This window comes from Neomonachus schauinslandi, chromosome 6, assembly GCF_002201575.2.
Source record: "Neomonachus schauinslandi chromosome 6, ASM220157v2, whole genome shotgun sequence".
NCBI lineage: Eukaryota > Metazoa > Chordata > Mammalia > Carnivora > Phocidae > Neomonachus > Neomonachus schauinslandi.
In genome coordinates, this window is record NC_058408.1 from 103,251,492 (window position 1) to 103,276,655 (window position 25,164).

Genomic DNA, 25,164 nt, shown 5'->3' on the forward strand with positions numbered 1-25,164 from the left:
TGAGGTTCAGAGCAGGCCTTTAGAACTGCCCTGGTCTGTAGTCACAAGCTGTGTGTCTAGAAGCCACTGTGCCCTCTGCCAGGCTCCTCCCTCCCCCAAAAGGCCTTCCTAACCCAGACCTCACTGTCCCTTGAGGCCAACCAGATGGTCTTTTAGGTCCCTCCCAAGGCCACTGGAGTCAGTTAAGGACCTTGGATTTGGGCCTGTTAAGAACCCTCCCTGCTTCCTGTCAAGAACCTCTTCCCGGAGACGCTCCCCATATACTCATATACTTCAGTATACTCTTCCCCACTCACACTCCCAAATGACTGACACAGAGACCTCTGCATTCCTGCAGCCACACCTACACGGGGTCTCTGAAGTCTGAACTCCAGGAGCTAGGGCTCAGCCCCTGCTGGGGTTCCCTGAGCCCTGGGGAGAGCTGATGGACGCAGCTGCGGCCAAGGGCTATCACGAACACTTAGAATCCCCTCCTGCTCTCCTCCCATCCTCGCACCCCAGGGAACTTGGAGTCCTGGCTGAGGAGCCTCAGGGATTGGCTGAGAAGGCAGCCCGTTCCCACCTGTGGGGACTGAAGACAGTAGCCGACCCGGAGTGCAGGCAGCAGGAGGAAGGAGATGGGGTAGCAGGCTCTAGGGCGGACCACACACTGGCTTCTTACCATCTTCTTGGTATCCACCTGGGCCAGAGCCTCCAGCAGCACCAACAGGGCCAGTGCCAGGGAAACAAAGTGGCACAGCCCCGTGGCAGGGAGGAAGGACCAGCTCTGGGGGAGAGATGAGCTCCATGTTATAGGCTGGCAACCCAAGGCCCAGACTGGCTGGGACTTGTCAGGGTAGGGGCAGGAACTGCCACCTAAACCTGCCTCTCTGCCTTGAGCCCTCTGTGTAAGGTCAGGTGGGTATGGGTGCTCAGAGAGAGAAGGCAGGTTTGGGGCCCAGGGCTCATGGAGAGAAATGACCTCTCCCCATCATCTTTCAGAGTCCCTGTGTATGGCCACATAGGTTGCACACTTCGTAACTCCTGGGGGTCCAGTTGCATTGGTGGATGGCACCTCCAGGACTTGTGCAATGCTGCAGCCTGACTGATTTCCCCAAAGCCAGCTGCCTGATGGGAAAGATGCTGAGGCCAGAGGTCAGGGTATTTAAGGGCTCCAGGCCAAGGAAGTGGGGCAATTGGGCATAATCAGAGATTTGCTGTTCTACCAGTTTCCTGAAACGTGTTTAGAGGAGAGAGCAGGATGGGAACATGCCATTCCTGTCTCCCTCTTGGCTCCCCATACCCGCAGAGCTCCCCACAACAGTTTCCCACCCAGCTCAGCCCTGGGCCTGATCCCCAAACCAGCTATAACCGTGATTTTCTTCCATTATACTCACCCCCAAACTCTAAATCTAGTTCTCTGTCCTGCCCTAATCCCCACCCCCAAGATGCTCACCCTCCTGCCAGCATCAGGAAGGGGTCAGGGTACTAAAGTGCTCCCCCTTGGTGGCTCTGGTTATGCATTCAGAGAAAACAGCTTTTGGTGGAGGGCTGGGCAAGGGGAAATTCAATCCACACCCCGGGAAGCTCTTGGCAGGAGAAAGCTGCCACTTTTCCAACTCATAAGAGAACCTAGGCCAATCACCCACCCCTAGCTGGCAGACCCTCTGAGCCAGGGGGTGCTGGGGCACACAGCCCAAGTCAGGGCTGAGGAGAGATGAGGGAAGGAGCAGCATGGGTAGGAGTTAGAGGTGGGCTAGGGCCAGTGGAAAGCAGCCCTGGGGCTTAACTCCCTAGCCGATGGCCCTCCGGGGGGATGTGAATGTGAGGAAGGTGGGCTGTTGGAGACAGACAGGAACAGATCCAGCCGGGGAGTGGTGGGAGAAGAAGGGCCATGGACACTGCCGCTTCTCACAACGATGGAGCCTGCACAGCCATCCACCACAGGAAGGGATACCCCTGCCTCCTCCCAGCTGAGCTGGAGGAAAACTTTTCAAAGGTGGCAGTTCCAGATGCCAAGGAAATTGAAGCAGCACACTGGGGCCTCCAGCAGCAATGGGGAGACCTAGGGGAGGAGGTGTTGAGGATCTGTTCCTCGTATGCAACTTAAGGAACGTCTGCTAATGTTCCAAATGGCCTGCACACAGAGCAGCAGGGCAGGGGGTAAATGGAAGCAGAAAGGAGCTGGATAGACTTCCAGAAGACCTCTATGTCCCACAGGGATTCCCCGCAACCAGAGAGGGAGCAAAGTTAGGGAGGCTCCTTCTGTGGATCTCTGAGATCAGACTGTCCAGGGGGGCGGGGGGTGCAGATAGAGAGAAGGGTGCTGGGTCCAAGGCAGGGAATGGAATGGCATGGTGACAGGAGAACTGGGTATCAAGCACGGCTCATGTGAGGGGGCCATGGCTGGTGGCAGGAGCCCCTGTTCTCCTTCCCCATTGTGAGAAGGAGACGCAGGGCTGACCTGAAAATAACTAAGCCTGGAGTGACAGCTGCAGCTGTAGCTGGGGTCCAGACCCAAGGGGAAGGGACGCAGAGCTGTGGGAAGGCCCAGACAGCCCCCAGGTGTCAGGACTGGCTGTGCTGCTACCGTGGTGGGGTTCAGGTGAGCTCACATAGGCTTTTAGCCAAGGAAGGGGGACAGGGCCTCAGGACCTGGTAAGAAGGCCTCACCGCTTCCATTTTATGCTTTCCACCTCTTTCCTCCCTGGCCTTTCCATCCTCTCTGGGGTCTGAAGAATATGGATGGGCTGGGGAGAGCGGGTCCTTCTGAAAGTTTGCCTCTGCCAGGCCCTATTGAGGCCCTGGGCTGGTGAGGGAGCCCAGCAGCTTGAGGAGTGGGCCAGGCCCCTTTCAACCCTCACTTCTGGCCACACACAACCCTGACAACCCACCTCTGAGCTGGTCCCATTCCATGTCCCCTGCCAGCCCTCACTGGTCTTCCCTGCCTCATTCCCTATGCAGCCCTTACCTGACCTCTCACTTCTCATGGCACCCAGCCTTGCCCCTCACCCCTCGTGCCCTGCCCAGCCCTCACCTGGCCCCTCAGTTCCGGCCTGCGCCCCGCAGCCGCTGGTCGAGCTGACAGAGCTGGTGGAGGAAGCCTCGGTTGGGGAAGACCCACCGGTGTTGCCTCACGGTAATCACGGCCTGGCGCAGGGACAGCTGATGGTGCAGCATGAGATAGGCCAGGACCAGCGTGGCGGAGCGGCTCACCCCTACCACACAGTGCACCAGGACCTTGGCTGAGGAAAACATCCTGGTGAAAGACCCTTTCCCACCTGCTGGCCCGCCCGGGGCAGGGGTAGGGACCCACGTGCCTTTCCCTGCTCTGCCATGGGTATACTCTGTAACCCTGGGCAAACTGTTCAGCCTTTATGGTTCTGTTTCCTGATCTGTCAGATGGGTATACCAACACCTATTTAGCCTACCCTTGGGATAGGGTCCAAACTCCTTAACGTGGCTTACAAGACCTTCTGTGAGCTGGCCCCTGCAGACCCTACAGCTTCATCTCAGCCTGCCTAACCCTGACCTTCACCCTGAGGAACTCACTTTCAGTTCCTTGAAGCTGTTCGGGGCTCTGGCCTCCAGCCTTAGCACATGCTATTCCAACCACCTATAAAACTTCTTCTGCTCTTCGTCTGACTAATGTCTATTACTCATCTGTCCAGTTTCAGCTAAGACATGGTTTCCTTGTATAGTCTTTCCTGATCACTCATGGTATCACTTGAATCACAGAGCAGCTCATCCTTTTTGCCTGTGGCCCAGTGAATACTGTTGTAGAGGGTGGGCCCCTCACTTCCCTGGTCCCCTGGATCAAGCACCCTTGCCCTGTTCCTGTTCTCCTAGAGCTCTTCACATTTACCCACTCATTTGAATAGTACTCATAATTATGATTGTCTTTCCATAAAACACATGACAACAAGAGCCATAAGAGCAGGGACTCTGCCTTGTCTAAGTATGGATTCAGTATCTAGCTCAGCGCCTGGCACAGAAAAGATAATAAACAGCGGGTAAATGAATAGATGATGAACAAATGAATGTCAAAGCGCTCTGGATATTAAAAAGTGCCGTGAGCCATAGTCTTGTCTTTCCTGTCAGGTAGACAAGAAACTGAAGTCCAGAGAGAGACACTGGCTAACCCAGGGGCAGGGAGCAAGGGGCATGACTCTCACCCAGGATGCACACAGAGCAGGGGCTCCAGCTTCCCCAGGCTCCTCTGTTCTACCCTGGGGAGTAGAAGGCGTTTTTTTTTTGTTGTTGTTGTTTTGTTTTGTCTTATTTTTCCATTTGAAAATACTTTGGGGTGGAAACCAGACATCTAGGTACTAAATGGCAATTTCTCAAGGCTGAATGATGGAGAGAAAGAACTTTTGCTGTTTGGGAGACTTGGCTTCCAATCCCGGGACTGCTCCTAACTCATGACATGACTTTGGATTCTAGGCCTTAGTTTCCCTGTCTGTTGAAGCAACAAGGTTGGATAAATTGCTGGAGCACTGAGCAGAGGATTTTTACAAACCTGAAGTCTTTTTAAAAACTAAAGATGGGAGGGCACTGATATTTGAGGGGAAACTGGACATCGCCCCCCATGAGTGAGCAGGATGGGATATGGGTTCAGACCCAAGTCCTACCCCCAGGTGTGCTGAGGGCACGGTGGATGAAGTCGGCTGCGGAGGAGAAGTAGGCACTGATGTCGAAATTGGGGAGGTCGTGGGCTGGTACCCCCAGGTAGCTCACACTGCTGCCGTAGAAATCAGGGCCACCCTGACAGTAGAGTCCCCCGTGGGCTGCGTTCAGCACGTGGGTAATGCCCAGCTTCCATAACTCAAAGCGGTTATTTGCCGTGGCCCTAGGAAGAGGAAGAATAGGGCTGGGTGCTGGCTGAGCCATGGGGTCCAGGAAGGAGGTTTTGCCTGGCCCCCTGCTTCAGAGGGACAGAGCCATAAAGGCCCAAAGGGAGCCACAAGGAACCCAGTAAGCTTGAGCCCCACCCTCAGAGCTTTCTGGTGGAAGAGTTGGTGGTATAGGGAGTTATCTTTAGACCCTCTTCGCTTCCTGAGGCCATCTGCTCCTGCCTTGGCCAAGACAGGAAGGAAAGAATTGCTTCAGTCCTGGAATCCAGCTGCCCCTCCTTTCCTGCCCCATGCCTTCCCACCCACATCTGGCCTCTCCTGGCCACTACCTCATACCTGTTTCTAATTTGCTAATGTGTAATGGGTGACACCTTCCCTGATTCACCTCTTTTACCCATTCTGTGTCCAGAGGAGGGAGGCTGGGACCAGGAAGGGGGGCTCTCTGTCCATCCCATGTCATACCTGGAAGCACCATTCCCCAGGCCTCTGTCCCCGAGACTCGCCAATTGTCTTGGATATATCAGAATGACTTCAGGATCTTCTGGGAGTTCCAATCATCCAGGCAGGCAAAAGCCCTGCTCCCCCTGGTGGTCACACCTGATCACTGCACTGTCCCCCGCACACTGGGGTCCTGGAGCAAGTCCCTGGCCTGGGATGTGCAGAGCAGAACTATTCCTCCTTGTTCCACCCGGCTCCCATCTCTGGTAAAGAGCCCAAGAACTGTCTCTCCTTGTCCCCTTCCCCACACCCCTTCGATCAGCTACCACTCACGCATCTCCTATGTAAAGGTTGGGCCAAACTTCATCCACATGGCTGCAAGAAATCTTCCCTGCCCTCAGGAGCTCCTCCAGTTCCAGAACACTGGGGCAAGGTGTGGCTTTGGCATCTCCCTTCAGCTCTGGGACCGAGGCTTCAGCCATGGGCCAGCCCACCCACCGCTCTGTCTCTGCAGTCACTCCTCTCTGCCTCTCCAGTGTCATTTCTCCTTCCCGGAGATTGGCAGGAACAGGTGGGACAGAGGCAAGTGACTCAGCAAGTCACAGAGGCCTCCAGAAAGAACAGGACATTTTTTCCCCAAGTCACCCCCCTAACCCCAAACTCCGTGACAACATGGAATCAGTCATATCTCTGCAAGTCACTTTACATTTCTACCTCAGTTTCTTCAACTGTAAAGTAAGGATAATTACACCTACCTGAAAGAATTATGAGGATTAAATGAAACAAAGGATATTCTGTGTTTAACACATAGTAGATGCCTAAGAAACATTTGTTGAGCTAATAGGGTTAGGGCCCTGAATAAGGCTATTTAGTTCTGAAGACTCAGTTAGAGTGGAGATCCAGGGTGGAGCGGGGGGTGGTTGGTTTCAACAATGAATGATTTAAAAAAAAAGCTCTGCAGGTCTGGGTGGGCCACAAACTGGGTGGGAACCATATGGCTGCTGAGTGAGCCTGTGGATTATGCAGCTCAGGGGGGAAGTTTCCTGCATTGTAGAGTCAGAGAAATATGGAGAGGAGGCATGGAGAATTTCATCTAAAGGATGATCATGGGGTTTGTGGGGGAAGGTTTGAACAATGGTTCTATAATTAAAATAGCTGATTTCTCAAAAGAGAAGGCTGAAATGGGCCATGTATATCAAAGTGGGGAGAAGGGAAGTGAATGTTGCCCTAGACCTTCTGAAGAGCCAAAGGGACTGTCATCAGAAACATTTTTGGGGTGGAGATTCCCCTGCTTACAAGGGGATCCGGTGGGAGAAGTATGCACTCATGTCCACTCTAGAACCTGTCTCCACCCCATCAGAGCCATTGAAGTCTGCCCTGCACTGGATGAGGAAGACAGTCAAGGAGGATTTGGAGCCCAGGTTGCAGGTGGTTTGGGATTTGGCTTATGCCAATTCTAGGCCTGGGTTGGGGACTTTCCGAAAATAGAGAGGAGCAGATTCTGAAGTTAGACAGATTTAAGTAGGAATACTAGCTTTAGGACATATTAACTGCGGTACCTCAAGCAGGTTACCTGGCCCTTCTGTGTTATAATACCCTGCAAAGTTGGCACAAAGATTAAGCGAGATATTTATATAGCATTTGGAATAAGGACTGTCAGAAAGTAAAGGGGCAATAAATGGTAATAATGATCATTGGATGCTGGCTCTTGCGGAGGAGCTGGCTTCCTCCAAAGGAATTTGGTAACCTCTTCTTGCTCCCATACCTCATCTACTAATCTCACAGGCCCCAGGCCATCTTCACCAGCCCCTTATTTTCTCCCACTTTGGCTCTCGGGCTGACGCATGCGCTCTCGGGTTTCCTCGCCGCGGTTTTCCTTCCCTCGCCCATCTTGAATCCCGCGACCCTTCCGGTCTGGGCCCCGCCCCCGCCGGTATGGCTCCGCCTCACGCCCATAGGGCCCCTCCTCCCGAAGCAGTTCCGGTTCGGATTCCAGTGGCTGCGGGAGCCGCAGAGACTAGCCGAAGCGATGCCTGCGCGCAGCCGCCACCGCCCCCGCCTCCACTCCGGCTCGCCTCCCCGGCCTCCGCCTCCGCCGCTCGAGGCGCTTCACGCTGGCCAGGCCGGAAGGGCCGGTGATTGCTACGGCGGTTCGGACGCCGACTCGGAGGTGGGTCGGGGAAGCCCGACTCGGACCGCGGAGGTGAGCGGGATCAGTGCCTGAGGAGAGGGGAGTTTGGGGAGCGCCCGCAGCCGGGGATGAGTTGGGAGTCAGGGGCGGAGCCGGGCTGCCTAGGACTGGGATCCGGAGGGGCCGCAGGAGACGGTTGAGGGAGCCGGGAGAGTCTGCCCTAGAATGGAATCTGGGAAATGGAGGCTGTTGAGCCGAGGGCCTGAGGAGGGTGACGATGGCTGGAGGCTGAGGGGCGAGGGTAGTGGGATACCTGAGGGAGAGGTGGCTTTGAAGAGGCAAGGGCTTGGAGGGTATGGGAAGCCGAGTAGTGAGGGAAGCACATGCAAGGGGTTCCGCGGGAATGAGGGGCCGGAGGAAGGGATGCTTTGGGATTTGGAGGTGGGGGCGAGGGATCGGAGCAGCCAGGACCGCGGTCGGTATTATGGCCTGGCGAGAGAGACGGGACCGGGTTGTGACGGACGTGGTAGCTGACCGAAGGTGGGGGGCGGGGGGAGGTTTGCTAATTAGGAGAAGGATTTAGGTTTGATTGGAAGAGGGAGGGGCTGTCTGTTAGGAAGTCATCTGACCTGAAGGGCCAGAAAAAGAGAAATGGGGTCAAGAAAGAAAAGGAGCCCTTGGGGATCTAATTCAAGACTTTGGCATTTTCACAGGTGTTTTTGAAAGCGCCGAAGATCACTAGGGTAATATGCTTGGATTGTGGGGCTTTCTCGTTTGTAGACAGTGGATCCTTTTAAGAATCTGGGACGGTGTTGAACACTGATTTGCCGCAACGGCTGGGGGAAAGTAGTAAAAAGGAAGTGATGTTTGGAAAAGATAGTGAAAGGAGTGATTCTGACAATAAAGATATCATTTGGGGGCGCCTGGGTGGCTCAGTTGGTTGGGCGACTGCCTTCGGCTCAGGTCGTGATCCTGGAGTCCCGGGATCGAGTCCCGCATCGGGCTCCCTGCTCGGCGGGGAGCCTGCTTCTCTCTCTGACCCTCCCCCTCTCATGCTCTCTCTCTCATTCTCTCTCTCTCAAATAAATAAATAAAATCTTAAAAAAAAAAAGCTATCACCTGGGTTTCTTCTAACAGTAATAGTGTGGGTTTTTTCTTTGTATTTTTTTTTCTTAAAGTTTACTTTAGATACCAGACAAGTTTAGATCTTTAAGAAAAAAGATTTAATACGTTACCTTTAAATTTAAAAAAGCAGAACAAGAATTTGGACACTTAGGTTTTACAGATACTCCGTATTGACTGGTTACACTTTGACAACTTGAGTTGACACATATATTTACTACAGGGTAAAAATATGGTCAGTGCAGGTGTCTGGTTAAAAGAGTTTATAAAACTACAGTTGACCCTTGAACAGCAGGGGTTTAGAAGCATGCAGTCATAATCCCCTATAACTTTTGACTCTCCAAAAGCTTAGCTAATAGCCTGTTGACCAGGAGCCTTACTGATAACATAAACAGTTAACACATTTTATAAATTATGTGTATTATGTATTATATTCTTATAATAAAGTAACCTAGAGCAAAGAAAATGTTAAGAAAATCATATGGGAGAGAAAATAAATTTACAGGACTGTACTGTATTTATTTTTTAAAAATCTGCATATACGTGAACCCGTACAATTCAAACCCTGTTGTTCAAGGGTCAGCTGTATATGTGAAATCACCACAGTCCGGGTGTACCAGCTCTTTCTCTCACTCATAACTCCAGGATTGGGGTCTCTTGAAAATTGAAGGGGTACTTTTGACAAGTTTGCAGGACCAATATTAATGCAATTTTGCATATATTGTATGAATAATATATATTTTTTAAGATTTATTTATTTGAAGAGAGAGACACAGCGAGAGAGGGAACACAAGCAGGGGGAGTGGGAGAGGGAGAAGCAGGCTTCCCACTGAGCAGGGAGCCCGATGCGGGGCTTGATCCCAGGACCCTGGAATCATGACCTGAGCCGAAGGCAGATGCTTAACGACTGAGCCACCCAGGCGCCCCTGAATAATATTTTTAATAGAGTGATCTAGAAAAATAAGAATAGAGGGTGCTTGTAGTAGGCAGTAAACAGAACTGGGATAGGTGGGTACCATAGATACCTTTTATAGAAGACATAGTACCAAAACAATAATTGTGCCAGAAAAATGATTGCAATACTTACATTCACTTTAGTAGAAATAAGTTAGTTTCCTTTTGTAATTGTTAAATTATAACATGGCTTCAGGAAGTCTTTAGCTATGTTTCATAAGATTACTTTTACAACTTTTTATTTGGTTATACATTTTGCAAATTCGTTGGCCATTTCAAAACAAACTTTTAATCAAGTGTTTCTTCTCTAAATGGGTATCTACTGTTTAATCTTCATGCAGTGAAAATGTACTGATTGCAAAATCTTTTAAATATTAGTTTATGTGTATAGACTGTGTCATATCTTCAGTGTACTAGTAATTATTTTTTCAAAGGAGAGATAAATTCTCTTTCCTTTAACTGTTGTCAAAAGATTAACTCCCTTTTCTCTAATTTAATACAAATGATCTTTAGTTGGAAGTTACATAGTATTACTGTTGTTTATGTTTCTGCTTAACCGACACCAGACTGAGATTCTCTAAAGACCGTGTCTTCATACTTAGCTCTAAATAAAAGTCTCAGCATTTAAAAATTTATGGAATTGAACTGAAATAGAACTCTCTATTAAGGTTACATCTTAATATTACTATGAAATTAAGTAAACCATTAAATGGAGTTGTACAATTAATATATTAGCATGCCTAATAGTTATTTTTGTTTCCCTTTGACAGTTCTCACACTTAGTTGTAAAGAAAATCAGTTTTGCGCTTGAGCTGTTTCCCTAAGACAAGAAGAAGCCATCATGACCACAATGGCAGAATGTGCAGATATACTTAGATAAATCAGTTTTGATTTCAGTAGTACTCTCCATTCTGTAAAGACTCTAATTCACATTGCACAACTACTTGTAAACATTCTTATTTTGTTAACCACTAAATCTTCACTGCTTTTTCAAAACTTTGCCATAGCTGATTTAGAGACATTTTCGTGGCTTTTTTGAGAATTGAAGTTTGAACATTGTTTTTGAGAAGTTGTTGTATCACAGATGTTCTAATGAATATTATTGTTATTTTGTCTTATAAGAATGACCATATTAATTAGATATTCTTTGAAAATTCTTACCTCCAGGCCTGAAGGATATGAAGTTAATAGTAGTGTGAATCTAACATGGCCATTAATCATGACAGTGATTCTTACTTTAGGTCTTACTGTGCTCTTAGCTTTGAGAAGTCCAGAAGTTAACAAAAATTGGAGAGCATGAACCAGACTCGCTTGGAGATCAATTCAGTGTTTACGTGATGCTTCTGTCACTGGTTCGTAATTTGTTATATGAGTATGGGATATGGATTTGTGACAGACTTGTGGTGTCAATATTCCTCCCCCCATATATACAGTACCATCATCACTGGATCTTAAGCCTGACCCCTTCTAGCTGACTCTAGACTTCATGCCTCCGTATTGAAATGTTCTGTTACTTCACTACACACTGGGTCCTCCCAGTAATAAAATCACTTCAGTACAGAATGTAACATGAGTTTATCTTTGCTCTTGCTTAGGACAGTAGAAACTGGGAAAACTTGTTTACAATAGTTTAATCACAGTGTTTCACAGAACAGTTTTTTATCCTATGTACCTCAAAGGGGTGTTGTGAAGGCAGTGACCTATATTTATATTTGTCTCAAATTTTTATAGTAGGTTTAATTAAGCATTTGAATTGTGGCAGTGGTCAAGAGAGGTACTAATGTATCTATTATCTTGACTCTTTGTACTCTTAAAATTCTTGACAGCTAAGACATTCTAGTAGGAGATGAGAACCATGAATTCTACTAATTTCGGGTCTTCTTATAAGTGAAACTGTATTACTGAGTTATTGGAAATGCCTGCAAATTAGTGGTAGTTTGAGACTAAATTAAATCGATGTCAGTTTCATCAATATAATATTGTCATAAAAGTCAAAGATTGCCAGAACCATACTTTAAATTGGGGGCCCAAGTCTGGTATATTTTCGCAATATTGTAATAGATTTTGAAATCTTGAGCCAGTTTCTCCTTTTCCATTATGTTGATTTGATTTGGAGGTGTAGCATATTTAAAAGTAAAGATTTTACTAATCAATATGTCAAACCACTAGCCTTTCTAAATATCATTTTAGTGATTAGAATAAGAACTAGAATTTTATATGCTTCTTTGCTGGTGTATTTCTTTGTACTGGCATACAGCCAGATCAAGAACCCTTCATCAAATTTACTACTAAATTTTCATCATTGTGTAAAAACTTTTACTGTAACTGAGGATTTAAACTGGGCAGTGTTATCTATTAGATTCTTACTCGTTGAGCTGAGACGGTTTTGGATGTGATACAGAATTAGGTGCAACCTGCTAGTGGGAGTCTTAGTCTAAAGGCAAGTTGGAGCCAGAAAAAGTTTGTGTTCTTTGGTATACATGACAACTTTTTTTTTTTTTAATAGCGTAGTAAGAGTGCATGGTCCAGGCAGCAAAAAATATCTGAGAACTGAAGTACAGCCTTTCTTCATATGTGCTGCCCCAAACTCTACTGCTTAAAAGTGGAACATAACAAAACAGTAGAGAATCACTGCTAGAGTTTCAAAAATTGATGGTAGAAATTGGTTCAGGGTCTTCGTAACTGTCTTGTAATTATAGAAGTTTTCATAGATGTTTTGGAAACAATGCTCTGTGCTTATTAAGAAAAAGTAAACTATTTTTAGATAAATATAAAGAGACAATAATAGTTTTGTGTTTGCTCAATGAAAAAATTTTAATTTAGAATTAAAGAAAATAAAGATGAGATTAGGAAAAAAAGCTTCATAGTCCTAAATACTACAAACTGCAGGGTTAAATGCCCAAAGTAAACTTTGTCCTTCTACATTGTAGTTTAGGCTTTTTACTTTCATAGAAATTAATTTTGTGCTCTGGTTTATGGATCTGCAGACTGGTATGATTTGTCTCTGTTGTGTGCATTATAATTAAGCTTTATTAGGTAAAATTAGACTTAAGCTTATTTTAGTGTGAGTTCAATTATAATGTATAATTGCCTGAAGGGGAATATATTAACATTAACTTTATATAATTTTAAAAAATCTCTTCACCCTTTTTTTCTCTTGAGATGTGGATATTATGTTTTAGGTTTTATACATCACTTGAAAATTATAATTTTTAAAAATTTTACTGAAGGGGGGGCACCTGGGTGGCTCAGTTGGTTGGAAGACTGCCTTCAGCTCGGGTCATGATCCCAGGGTACTGAGATCGAGCCCCGCCTCAGCAGGGGAGTCTGCTTCTCCCACTCCCCCTGCTCGTGTTCTCCCTCTCGTTCACTCTCTCTCTCTTTCAAATAAATAAATAAAAAGAGTTGGATGCTTAAAAATAAAATTTTACTGTAGGGGTGCCTGGGTCACTCAGTTGGTTAAGCATCTGACTTCAGCTCTCATCATGGATTGGGCCCCACTTTGGGCTCCATGCTCATAGCGAGGAGTCTGCTTGTCCCTCTGCCCCTCCCCAGGCTTGTGCTCTCTCCCACCCCCCCCAAATAAATAAAATCTTTTAAAAAATAAAAAATAAATAAAAATTTTACTGTATACCAAATCAGTAATAACTTTCAAAAATAGCACATTTTATATTTATAATTTATTTTTTTATTTTTTTTTATTTGACAGAGAGAGACACAGCGAGAGAGGGAACACAAGCAGGGGGAGTGGGAGAGGGAGAAGCAGGCTTCCCACTGAGCAGGGAGCCCGATGCGAGGCTTGATCCCAGGACCCCAGGATCACGACCTGAGCCGAAGGCAGATGCTTAACGACCGAGCCACCCAGGCGCCCCACATTTTATATTTATAAATCAAGTTTCATCAGTTGTTCTAAATTCCTTTAGGGGCATTTTAATGTATGATTTTTAAAGACGGTGTATGTTTTTTAAAGAAGATAATTGCTTCAGGCTGTACTCTAGTATTTTATTTTATTTTATTTTTAAAAATTTTATTTATTTATTTGACAGAGAGAGAGAGAAAGCGAGAGAGGGAACACAAGCAGGGGGAGTGGGAAAGGGAGGAGCAGGCTTCCCACCAAGTAGGGAGCCTGATGCGGGGCTCGATCCCAGGACCCTGAGATCATGACCTGAGCCGAAGGCAGTCGCTTAGCCGACTGAGCCACCCAGGCGCCCCTGTACTCTAGTATTTTAGAGTACACATGATCAAGTGAAACCACAAGGAAAATCCAGCATATTTAAAACCACTGTCACTATATGAACCTAGGCATTGTTTCTATAAGACACACAGAAAGTAAAGTTTTCATTTTACTGATATATCCTTTGTGGGGTGTTTTGTTTTGTTTTGTTTTTTAGATTTATTTATTTATTTATTTTAGAGCACACAGAGGGAGGGGCAGAGGGAGAGGGAGAGACTCCTCAACTGAGCACAGAGCGCAGGAGGGGCTCAATCCCACAGCCCTGAGATCGCGACCAGAGCTGAAATTAAGAGTTGAACACTTAACCAACTGAGCCACCTGCGTGCTCCTGTTGATACATCCTTTGTATTCTAAAGATTGCATAATGATAAATTAGAAACACGTAACCAAATTATGTGTTTGCATAATTAAAACCAACAGGATAGTTTGTGTCTTTCCAGTTATTAGTACCTGTCACTTGAGGAAATTTTCCCAATTTCTTCCCAAATTGTTAGAAGTATAGAATATTTATTTTTTTTTTAAGATTTTATTTATTTGTTAGAGCACAGGCAGGGGGAGCTGCAGGCAGAGGGAGAACTAGGTTCCCCGCTGAGCAAGAAGCCTGATATGGGCTCGATCCCAGGACTCCGGGATCATGACCTAAGCCAAAGGCAGACGCTTAACTGGCTGAACCACCCAAGCGTCCCTAAGATTTTATTTTTAAGTAATCTCTACACCCAGTGTGGGGCTCAAACCTACAGCCCCGAGATCAAGAGTCACATGCTCCACTGACAGAACCAGCCAGGCACCCCTAGAAGTACTTTTAGATACCGACAATAATCAGTTGCATCAACCTATAACATTTTTTTAGAGGTTGTTATGCTCTTGTTGAAATATTTTTATTAAGTTAAACTTGGTATTAAACAAGTCTTTATATGAGGAACTCCTCTCCTGTTGAGTTGAATTCTACTCTGATTAACTGGAATCACTGTTGTTATTTTGGTTTTTTGTTTACGTTATTTTATTACGCTGTTGATTCCCTAAAAGGTAATTCCACCTTGAGCAAAACCTTTATAAGACTTTACAATTGTTTTCAAATACTCAAAATTATTTCATATTAACCCAAAGATTTCAAAAGTTAAGAGTGGGTTTGACTATTAATTATAGATGACTATCCTAATGATTTAATTTCAGGCCTAGGGCAACACTAGCAGAAAGAGGAGTTGATGAGGATGACAATACTAGCTTACATTTACTGAGCAGTTTGTATTTGCCAAGCATTATTATAAGTGCATTACATGTATTATTCCAGGTAATCTTAACAAGGCTGTGGAGTAAGAACTAATATTCTCTTCATTCTCTTCCAGAGCCAGCATTCTTAACTACTATGCTTTCTGGGTTTTATATCAAATTCTGTTGCAGAATAGCTGTCTGAAATTTATTTAACTTTCAAGCCTTTATTGTTTCTGAAGAATTATACTGGATCTTTCAGATCATTCCTAATTCTACCATTTTAAGAATTCTGTCATCCTGATTTACAAAACATTATATGTTTAATGTTTCTAATTAGTTTCTGTTTGTAATCTCTTGGTCTCAAAGTATAAAGGTTAAGTCATTTTCTAAAGTCATACTGTTAATGGGTGATGGAGCTGGATATATAATCAGATGTTCTTTTGGAATTCTTGGTCTTGTTAGTTGCCTCAGTATTTCTTACCTTTTATTTAGTGTGTATATGTATACATGGGTTAATAGTTGAATTTAATTGATTTTTTAAATTTTCTATTCATATCTATTTGTGTGATGTGCTTCAAACAGTTGAGAAGTAATATTGTTTTCATTTTCTTTTTTTTTTTTAAGATTTTATTTACCTATTTGAGAGAGTGAGCGAGAGAGAAAGAGAGAGAGTGCACTAGCAGGGAGAGGAGCAGAGGGAGAGGGAGAAGCAGACTCCCAGCTGAACAGGGAGCCCAATGCGGGGCTCAATCCTGGAACTCCGGGATCATGACCCAAGCCTAAGGCAAATGCCCAACCGACTGAGCCACCCTAGCACCCCTTGTTGTCATTTTCTTGAGTCTTTTCCCTTTGGATATCAAGTATTACATGCTCATTGTATAAAATTCAGGAATTTTAGAAATATTTAAGGTAGAGACTGAAAGAGTTCACTGGAGGAGTAACTATTAATAGTTGGACATTTTACTTATTTAAAGATATATGCATAGGCTACATGTACTATTTTTTAGGACATTTTGCTCCTTTAAAAGTTTTTTCAACTTTAATTTTGAAATAATTAGATTCACAGGAAGTTGTGTAGATAGTACAGAGAGATCCCACTTACCCTTCACTCAAGTTACCTCACTAGTTATATCTTACATAGTTACAGTACAGTATCAACACCATTCAAAATGTGTGTATAGTTGTGTGTCATTTTATCATGAGTAGATTTGTTTAACCATTGTACCAATCAAGATATAGAGGGGCGCCTGGCTGGCTCGTTGGAAGAGCATGTACCTCTTGATCTCCAGGTTGTGAATTCGAGTCCCACGTCAGGTGTAGAGATTACTTAAATAAATAAATAAATTTAAAAACTTAAAAAGCCTAAAAATTTTTTTAAAAACATAGAATTATTCCATCACTATAAAGATCTCCCTTGGGTTAACCTCCACACCCCTGATACATACTCTTCCTAACTTCTGGCAACCTCTAATCTCTTTTCTACCTATATAATTTTATCATTTGAGGATATTATAAAGGGAATCATACTGTATGTGACAATTTGAGATTGACTTTTTTCACTTAGCACAATGCCCTTGAGTCCCATCGATTGTGTGTATCCATGGTTTATTAATTTTTATTGCTGAGTAGTATTCCATGGTATGGATATGCCACAGTTCCACAGTTTAACTGTTTACATATTGTGAGATATTTTGTTTTTATACACAGTTCAGCTATGACAAGTAATGAAGCTAGGGACATTTGTATACAGGTTTTGTGTGAACCTTAGTTTTCATTTCTCTGGGATAAATGCCCAGGAGTAGGAGTACAGTTGCTAGGCTGTATGGTAAGTGTATGCTCAGTTTTTAAAGAAATTGCCAAACTATCATCCAGCATGGCTGTACAATTTTACTTTCCCCCAGCAGTGTGTAAGAGGTCCAGTTTCTCTCCATTCCATATTGGCCCAATTTATTTTAGCATTTCAACAGGTGTGTAGTGATACCTCACCATGGTCTTAATTTGCATTTCCCTAGCAGCTAATGATGCTGAACATCTTTTCATGTACTTCTTTGCCATTCATATATCCTATTTATTTTTTTAAAAGATTTTATTTATTTGTCAGATACACAGGTGCGCGAGTGCACACAAGCAGGGGGAGCAACAGACAGAGGGAGAGGGAGAAGCAGGCTCCCCAATGAGCAGGGAGCCCGATGCAGGAGTCGATCCCAGGACCCTGCGATCATGACCTGAGCCGAAGGCAGACTCTTAACCGACTGAGCCACCCAGGTGTACCTCATATATCTTCTTTGATGACAAGCCTATTTATATGTCTTTTGCCCATTTTTTCATTGGATTTTTTGTTTTTTTACTGTTGAATTTTGGGAATTCTTTATATGTTCTAGATATGGGTCCTTTCTCAGGTATGTGGTTTGTCCAGGGAGTAATAGGGAAAAGTATGTCTACTCCATCTTCCCACAAGCAGAAGTCTACATATGCTGGGTTTTTTTTTTTTTTTAAAGATTTTATTTACTTATTTGACAGGGACACAGTGATAGAGGGAACACAAGCAGGGGGAATGGGAGAGGGAGAAGCAGGCTCCCTGCTTAACAACTGAGTCACCCAGGCGCCCCTACATATGCTGTTTTTAAAAATGTATTTGTCAGAAAGAGTGTAATCGCTGCCATTTTTTCATCTCGTGTAGTATTTCCTTCATCTCTTGCATCATCATTTTTATCATCATTTTTTCATCATCATTTCATCATTTTCATCTCTCGCATCATCATTTTTCATCATCATTTTTTAGAAGCTCTTTCCTTCATTCAGTCTGTTAAATACTTTTATGCTAGCTTCAGTCCTCATAATCTGTTTTACACTTTTCTGACAATTATTCTCTGTAAAGCACACGCATTATGTGATCCTCTTGTTCAAGAATCTCTAGTGTCCAGGGGTACCTGGGTGGCTCAGTCGTTGGGCGTCTACCTTCGGCTCAGGTTATGATCCCAGGATCCTGGGATCGAGCCCGGCATCGGGCTCCCTGCTCAGCCAGGAAGCCTGCTTCTCCCTCTCCCACTACCCCCTGCTTGTGTTCCTTCTCTTGCTGTGTCTCTGTCAAATAAATAAAATCTTAAAAAAAAAAAAAAAAAAGAATCTCTCGTGTCTATAGAATATTCTGAACTTGACAATTAAAGGTTTCCATGATCTAGCCCCAATTTATATATATATATATATATATTTTAACATTTTATTTATTTATTTGACAGAGAGAGCGAGCAAGTGTGCTTACAAACAGGGGAGTGGCAGGCAAAGGGAGAGGGAGAAGCAGGCTCCCCACAGAGCAGGGGAAGCCCGATGTGGGACTCAATCCCAGGACTCTGAGATCATGCATGACCTGAGCCGAAGGCAGTCACTTAACCAACTGAGCCACCCAGGCGCCCCCAATTTCTATTTTCAACTTAATATTCCAGTACTCCCTTATGCCCTGTGAACACTAATGGTTCTTCATTGTTTTTTGTTTTCATACCCTTGTTCATGCAGTTTTCCTCTACTGGTGTACTTTTATTTCTCCGTCTCTATCCACAGTTTCATCTCTCCTTAAAGGCTCAGCTCAGATGTCACTTCCAAGAACTCTTCTGATCTTACCAACTGGAAATAACTTCTCTTTTACAACTCCCTTAACTTTCCAATTTTTTTAAACGTTTCATTAAGTAAACTGCTTTGTTATGTTTTATGGATTAAGCGAGCTAATGTATATAAAGAACTAGCAGCTGTAATTGATTTTACCTTTTTTTAAAAAATGACTTTCTTTAATATCCCTTTCTAGATTAAAATCATTGGGGGCAGGCTCTGTTTCAGATTCATCTAGGTAAGTGCCACTTGCCTAGTGCAATACCCTTCCCATGGTATGTGCACAATAAATATTTAATAGGTGAACAAACATAACATGAGGGCATTTTAATACTGTCTTTATCCCCAATGCCTTATTATTTGACATCTGCATATAGCAGACAGTAAATGTTTGAGACTGAACAGTGTAAAATTTGTGATTCAAAAAGCTTCCATCAAAAAAAAAAAGCTTTCATCATTAGGCAGTCTCATTTATGTAACCTTTATGTACTGTAACTGAAAACCTTTGATAAATTCCTCTGCTGATAACTAGAAAATATTTAATATTTATGAGATTCAATCCCTACAGAAGTACAAGAGCCTTCAGCTTATGTGAGATGGTGTGGTGTAGTGAGTAAGAACATGGACTTTGAAATGAGATTGCCTGGGTTGAAAACTTGTCTGTAGTAGTTACTAGTACACATTTATCTTGGCAAGTTATTTAATCCATCTGCTTCAGTTATCTCATCTGTAAAGTGAGGAAGATAATAATACCTACTTTATATGGTTGTGAGAATTATTTGAGCATACAAGTAAAACACTGAACACTTCCTGGCACTTTGTAAAAGTCTTAAAATGTTAGCTCATCTAATTATTGCCTCTTGTTACTTCCTGAAAATGCACTGAACACAGGTCAGAATTTAGAGTGTGTGATTTAGGATATAGATATAGAGACTTCTTAAAAATAAAGTCTTAAGAATAAAAAAATTTAAATAAAAAAAATAAATAAAGTCTTAAAAAAATAAATAAAAGATAAAACAGGTCCAGTCAGGCAGAGTCCCCAAAGCAACTAGGCAAAGATCAAGCAGGAATTATTATTGCTATTATTATTACTGTTATTATTAAATGAAATCACATGTGAAATAACCGTGGACGGTGTCTGACCTGTAATAGATATTCATAAGTGTTAGTTTCCTTCTATTAGCTCGCTCTTTCCCCCCTCATTTTATAGATTAGGTATTTAGATGCCACAAAGTTTAGTCACCTAAAGTGTTAATATTAATGAAATTAAGCTCCAAGAATTTTGACAACCAGTTTGCTGCTCTTCACCATATCATGCTGCTTTTCCTTAAAGCTAAAGGACAGGTTGAAAATAAAGCTATTAAATCCTACCAGGGACTTACAGATTTAAAAATATTATAGTTTTTTTTTTAGCATTCTTACTATATTTTGAAGACTTATTTCCTTATAATTATCAGAAATATATAAATTGTGGATAAATTTGATCAGTTATTTAAAAATAATAAAAATTTTCAGGGCACCTCGATGGCTCAGTGGTTAAGCATCTGACTCGGTTTTGGTGCAGGTCGTGATCTCATGGGTCATGAGATCAAGCCCTGGGGGTCCCTGCTCAGTGAGGAGTCTGCTTAAAGATTCTCTCCCTCTGCCGCTCCCCTGCTCGCTCTTTCGCGCACTCTCTCTCAAATAAATAAATCTTAAAAAATAAAATAATAAAAATTCTCTGTTTTCTGGGTATTAGGTTTTGGTATTATAAACAGATTCTAAAGAATTATTTTTAGTATAAAATAAATGCAGTTTTTCTTAATACATATCAGCAGTCAACCCTAGAGTGTGATACTTCTTTACCAGCAGTTCTGTGTATATGTTTAACTGTTTTATTCAGTTGTATCATTTAGATTATAATATAGGAGAGACAGCTATTCAACACAAAATTAACATATAATGGATAAAATAAGATGTGTGTGAAGGGACTTGAAAGGTTAAATGTTAGCTAAGCCAGAAATAGAAGAACAAGCAGAATTAGATTGGATGGTCTAATATAGTGCTTCACAATCACTTGGGGAGCTTTTAAAAAATGCAGATGTCAAGCTTCTGTCCCCTCAGGGATTCTGATCCAATTGTTCTGGGGTGGGGCATGGGCAGTAGAACAGGCATGTTTTTAAACTTCAGATTATTCAAATGTGTAGCCAGGTTGAAAACCATTGTATATATCAATTCCTTGGAGCATAGGCAAAGGAGTCAAAGGCTTTTAAGATTTGTTTATTTATTTATTTATTTGTCAGAGAGAGAAAGAGAAAGAGCACAAGCAGGGGGAACAGCAGGCAGAGGGAGAAGCAGGTTCCCCACTGAGCAGGGAGCCCTCGATCCCAGGACCCTGAGATCAAGAGTCACATGCTCTTCCAACTGAGCCAGCCAGGCACCCCAACTTTTTTAGTGTCTTTTGAGATAATCATGTGGTTTCCCTGTTTTAGCTTATTAATATGGTGAATTATTTCAATTTTCAAGTGTTAAACTAACTTTGCATTCCTGGGATAAATACCACTTGGTTATGATGTATTAATTCTTTCTTAAATATTGTTGGATTTGATTGCCTAAGATTTTAAAATTTTTGCATCTATGTTCTTAAAGGGCTATCAGGCTATAGTTTATTTTCTTCTTGTGCTGTCTTTGCCTGGTTTTGGTATTAGGGTAATACTGGCCTTATGGAATGAATTCAGAAATATTATCTCCTTGGGGCACTTGGGTGACTCAGTCAGTTAAAAATCTGACTCTTGATTTCGTCTTAGGTCATGATCTCAGGATGGTAAGATCATTTCCCATGTTAGGATTCTCTCTCCCTCTCCCTCTGCTCCCTTCCCCTCCCTCAAAGAAAGAAAGGAAGGAAGGAAGAAAAGAAAGGAAAGAGAAGAAAAGAAAAAAGAAAAGAAAGAGGGAAAGATTGGTTCTCTCCTTTTCTGGAAGATAGCAAAAAATGATATTTCTTGTATTTCATTTTGAATAATTCCTATTGTTATGTCTTCAAGTTTATTATTCTTATCTTTTACAGATAAGAATCAGCTGTTAATCCCATTCAGCATATTTTTCATTGCATATATTGTAAGTTCATCTTTAGAAGTTAGAACTGAATGTTCTTTGTGTCCATGTCTTATTTTTTGAACATACGTAATAGAGTTCTTATAACTTAGTTAATTTCCTTGTCTGCTAATTCTATTATTTGTATCAGTTTTGGGTCAATTTTGGCTGATTGGTTTTCTATTCATTATAGGTGAATTTTCCTACTTTACATGTCTGGTAATCTTTGATTGGATGCCAGATATTATGGATTTTATCTGGTGCTGAATACTTTTGTATTCCTAGTAATATTCTTGAGCTTTGTTGTGGGAGGTAGTTAAATTACTGGAAAACAATTTGATCCTTTTGGATCTTGCTTTTAAGATTTGTTTGGCTGGACCAGAGACATGTTCATTCTAGGGCAGGGTTTCTCAATATCAGCACTATAACATTTGGATCAGTTAATTCTTTGTTGTGAAGGGCTATGCTGTGCTTTGTAAAATGTTTAACAGCAACCTTTAGGTGACCCCCCCAGTTGTGACAACCAATAATGTCTCCAGAAATTGCCAAATGTGGGGAGGGGTGGCAAATTGCCCCCAGTTGAATAACTACTGCTTTAAGATTCATTTTGTCTCACTACTATGACAAGATCTCCTGTGTGCTTTGCCCAATGCCCCATGGATTGTGAGATTTTCTTTTTTTTTTTTCCAGTCTGGCTGTTTGGGGTAGGCACTTTTATTGGTCTTCTGTGTATATTGGATGTTGTTCCCCCCTAATCTTTCTGGGTGGTTCTTTTTTCTGTCCTATTTTGTTTCCTCATGTATATGTGATAATCAGTATTCAGCTGCATATTCAAGGGAGAGTCTGCAGATCTCTGGGGTTCTGTTTTAGTCTTTTTTAGTTACTATAACAAAATTACTAAAATTACTGTAGACTGAGTGGCTTAAACAAAACACACTTATTTCTCACAGTTCTGGAGCCTGAGGAGTCCAAGATCAAAGCCCAGCAGATTTGGTGTCTGGTGAGGGCCTGCCTCCTGCTTCATAGTCAGTCATCTTCTAGCTCTGTCTCTAAATGGTGGAAGGGGTGATAAAACTCTCTGGGATATCTCATATAAGGGAACTAATCCCATTTATGGGGGTTCTGCCTCATGACCTAATCACCTCCTAATTGTGGGCTAGGATATCAACATATGAATTTTGGGGAGACACAAACATTCAGTCCATAACAAGTTCTCTCTGTTCATCTTTCTGCTCTCCAGTATTCTATTTCATGAACACTAGCCACCTGGATCTCCCCAAACTCTCAGCTCCATCTCCTCAACTCAGCAAGTCTGCCAGGCCTCACCCATTTTGTGTCCTGTGCCACACATCACTTGGAAGCTCTCAAGGCAGAGGCGCCTGGGTGGCTCAGTCGTTAGGCGCCTGCCTTCGGCTCTGGTCAGGAAGCCTGCTTCTCCCTCTCCCACTCCCCCTGCTCGTGTTTCTTCTCTCTGTGTTTCTCTCTGTCAAATAAATAAAAAATCTCTTATATATCTATATAGATATATATAAAAAAAAAAACCCTCAAGGCAGTAAGCTGGGGCAGTAGGGTTACTTTGTTTCCCGTCTTTCAGGGATCTTTTTTGTCCGATGCCCAATGTCTTGAAGCTAGTTTTTCTCCCCCCCATATATTTTGTCTATTATTTGGTTGTTTGAGGTGGGTGGGTAAATTTGGTCCCTCTTATTATATCTTGGTCAGAAACAGTCCCTTTAACTGATAATTTATTCATATTAATTATTGATTAAAGTTGAAAGTGTTCTGGGGCACCTGGGTGGCTCAGTCGGTTAAGCGTCTGGCTCTTGATTTGGGCTCAGGTCATGATCTCAGGGTCATGAGATAAGAGTCCTGCATCAGGCTCTACGCTCACGTGGAACTTGCTTGGGATTCTTTCCCTCTCCCTCTGCCCCTCCCCCTCAAAAAAAAAAAAAAAAAGCTGAAAGTGTTTTTAAAAACTTACTAACCTAATTTCTTCATTTTTTGGATTTGTATGAAACTTCAAACTCTCCTGTTTCATGTAGTTTCTATGGCACAATAGAAATATTAAATTGGCCCTAAAGCCTTTTATCATCTTTTTAATATACCTCTTTAGAGCAGGTTTTCACAGTGTTAGATAAATATGGGTCTCTAACTATATGTGGTAGCATACAATTAAAGGACATGTCCTGACCTGATGAAGCACATTAGTGGAGTGTGTCATGTTTTTAGGGCATTGCCACAGCAGACTCAAAGACTTCCGGAAGGCTTCCTTGTGTAACTCATATTTTCTAGCAGCTAAAGCACCAGTTTCAAAGCCTGTTTGTTAGCCTGATTGAGGGTGTAGAGAACTGGTGATATAAGATGGGGGAAAAAAACTATGAGAGAGAAGATCATTTTGAGCAGTGTATGAGACAAAACCGTAATACTGAAGGATAATGCTACAAGGATGGGAGTGACTTGGAACCCATTGGTGGTAAGCTGTTTGAGAAAGGAGAAAGGCAGCAGAATAGAAAATAAAATGACAGAAGAAATCTGGCCTTTTTGTGTGTGAGATGAGCTTACCAAATTTGCTACATTGTTACTGCTACAGAGTTTGTAGCATGTGCTTGTTGGATATTCAAAGATGAAATAATTTATTCAGAGCATATCTTGGGAAAAAGATGTATGTAGTGGGTGGGATGAAACCATCTGGGTATATATATGAACTAAAACAGCAAAATGATATTTTATTTTATTTTATTTTATTTTTAAAATATTTTATTTATTTATATGACAGAGAGAGAGCACAAGAAGGGAGAGTGGTAGACAGAGGGAGAAGGAGAAGCAGGCTTCAGCAGGGAGCCTGATGTGGGGCTCGATCCCAGCACCCTGGGATTATGACCTGAGCCGAAGGCAGACGCTTAATGACTGAGCCACCCAGGCGCCCCGCAAAATGATATTTTCATGGAATTTTATATATGTAATAACTTATATAAAATGATATACATTAGTATGTATAAAATTCAGTGTTAAACTGCATAAAACGCGTAATTCCTTGGCCTTAGGAAAGGCAGTGTAGCTAGAAAGAGCTGAGTAAGAGAGACTTCTTGTAGCTCTATAGTATATAAGAATTAGACAGCCTTTTAAAACATACAGATCCTTATAGGTGGATGTGCTGTTAATTTCCTCAGACTGAAAAGCTGCTGTGGATTGATAGTATGAAAAACTCTGTTTGGAAACAAAATATGATTTAAGGCTTCCAAAAACTAGGATTGCTTTTTAGCAATTAAGAAATATTTAGTGAGTGTTTCTTGCTGGCTGAGTATTTCTGATGGTGTAAGTGGTGCTCATGTAGTTAAGTATCTGCCTTTTTCAAGTGATTATGAGTCTTCGTGGCAAAAGTTTGTGTGGATAGGGGAAGAAAGGAGGACAGTAGCAGTTTTTCACTTTTTTCAGCATAAGTAAGCATAGGTTTTTCATAGCCAGATATACATGTTATAAAGAAATGATAAACACCAAAATCAAGAATTATTTTATCTGGGGGCGCCTGGGTGGCTCAGTTGGTTAAGCGACTGCCTTCGGCTCAGGTC

The 25,164-nt window shown here is 42.9% G+C and overlaps 2 protein-coding genes across 3 annotated transcripts in view; one reads left to right on the top strand and one right to left on the bottom strand.

The window, feature by feature from the left end:
* Positions 1–3,024: 3,024 nt before the first annotated feature.
* On the bottom strand, positions 3,025–5,752 carry DUSP13 (dual specificity phosphatase 13). The gene is made up of 3 exons (XM_021700102.1): positions 5,604–5,752; positions 4,611–4,828; positions 3,025–3,224 (listed from the first exon to the last, which is right to left on the bottom strand). The coding sequence occupies exons 1-3, from the start codon at positions 5,750–5,752 to the stop codon at positions 3,025–3,027; spliced, it is 567 nt and encodes a 188-aa protein (XP_021555777.1).
* Positions 5,753–7,283: 1,531 nt separating this feature from the next.
* Positions 7,284–25,164, top strand: part of SAMD8 (sterile alpha motif domain containing 8) — a 38,866-nt gene continuing 20,985 nt past the window's right edge. For both annotated transcript variants that reach the window (XM_021700203.2, XM_021700202.1), the window contains exon 1: positions 7,284–7,473. In XM_021700203.2, the coding sequence (XP_021555878.1) occupies positions 7,300–7,473 (174 nt within the window). In that variant the 5' untranslated portion in view covers positions 7,284–7,299. The remainder of the gene's footprint in view (positions 7,474–25,164) is intronic.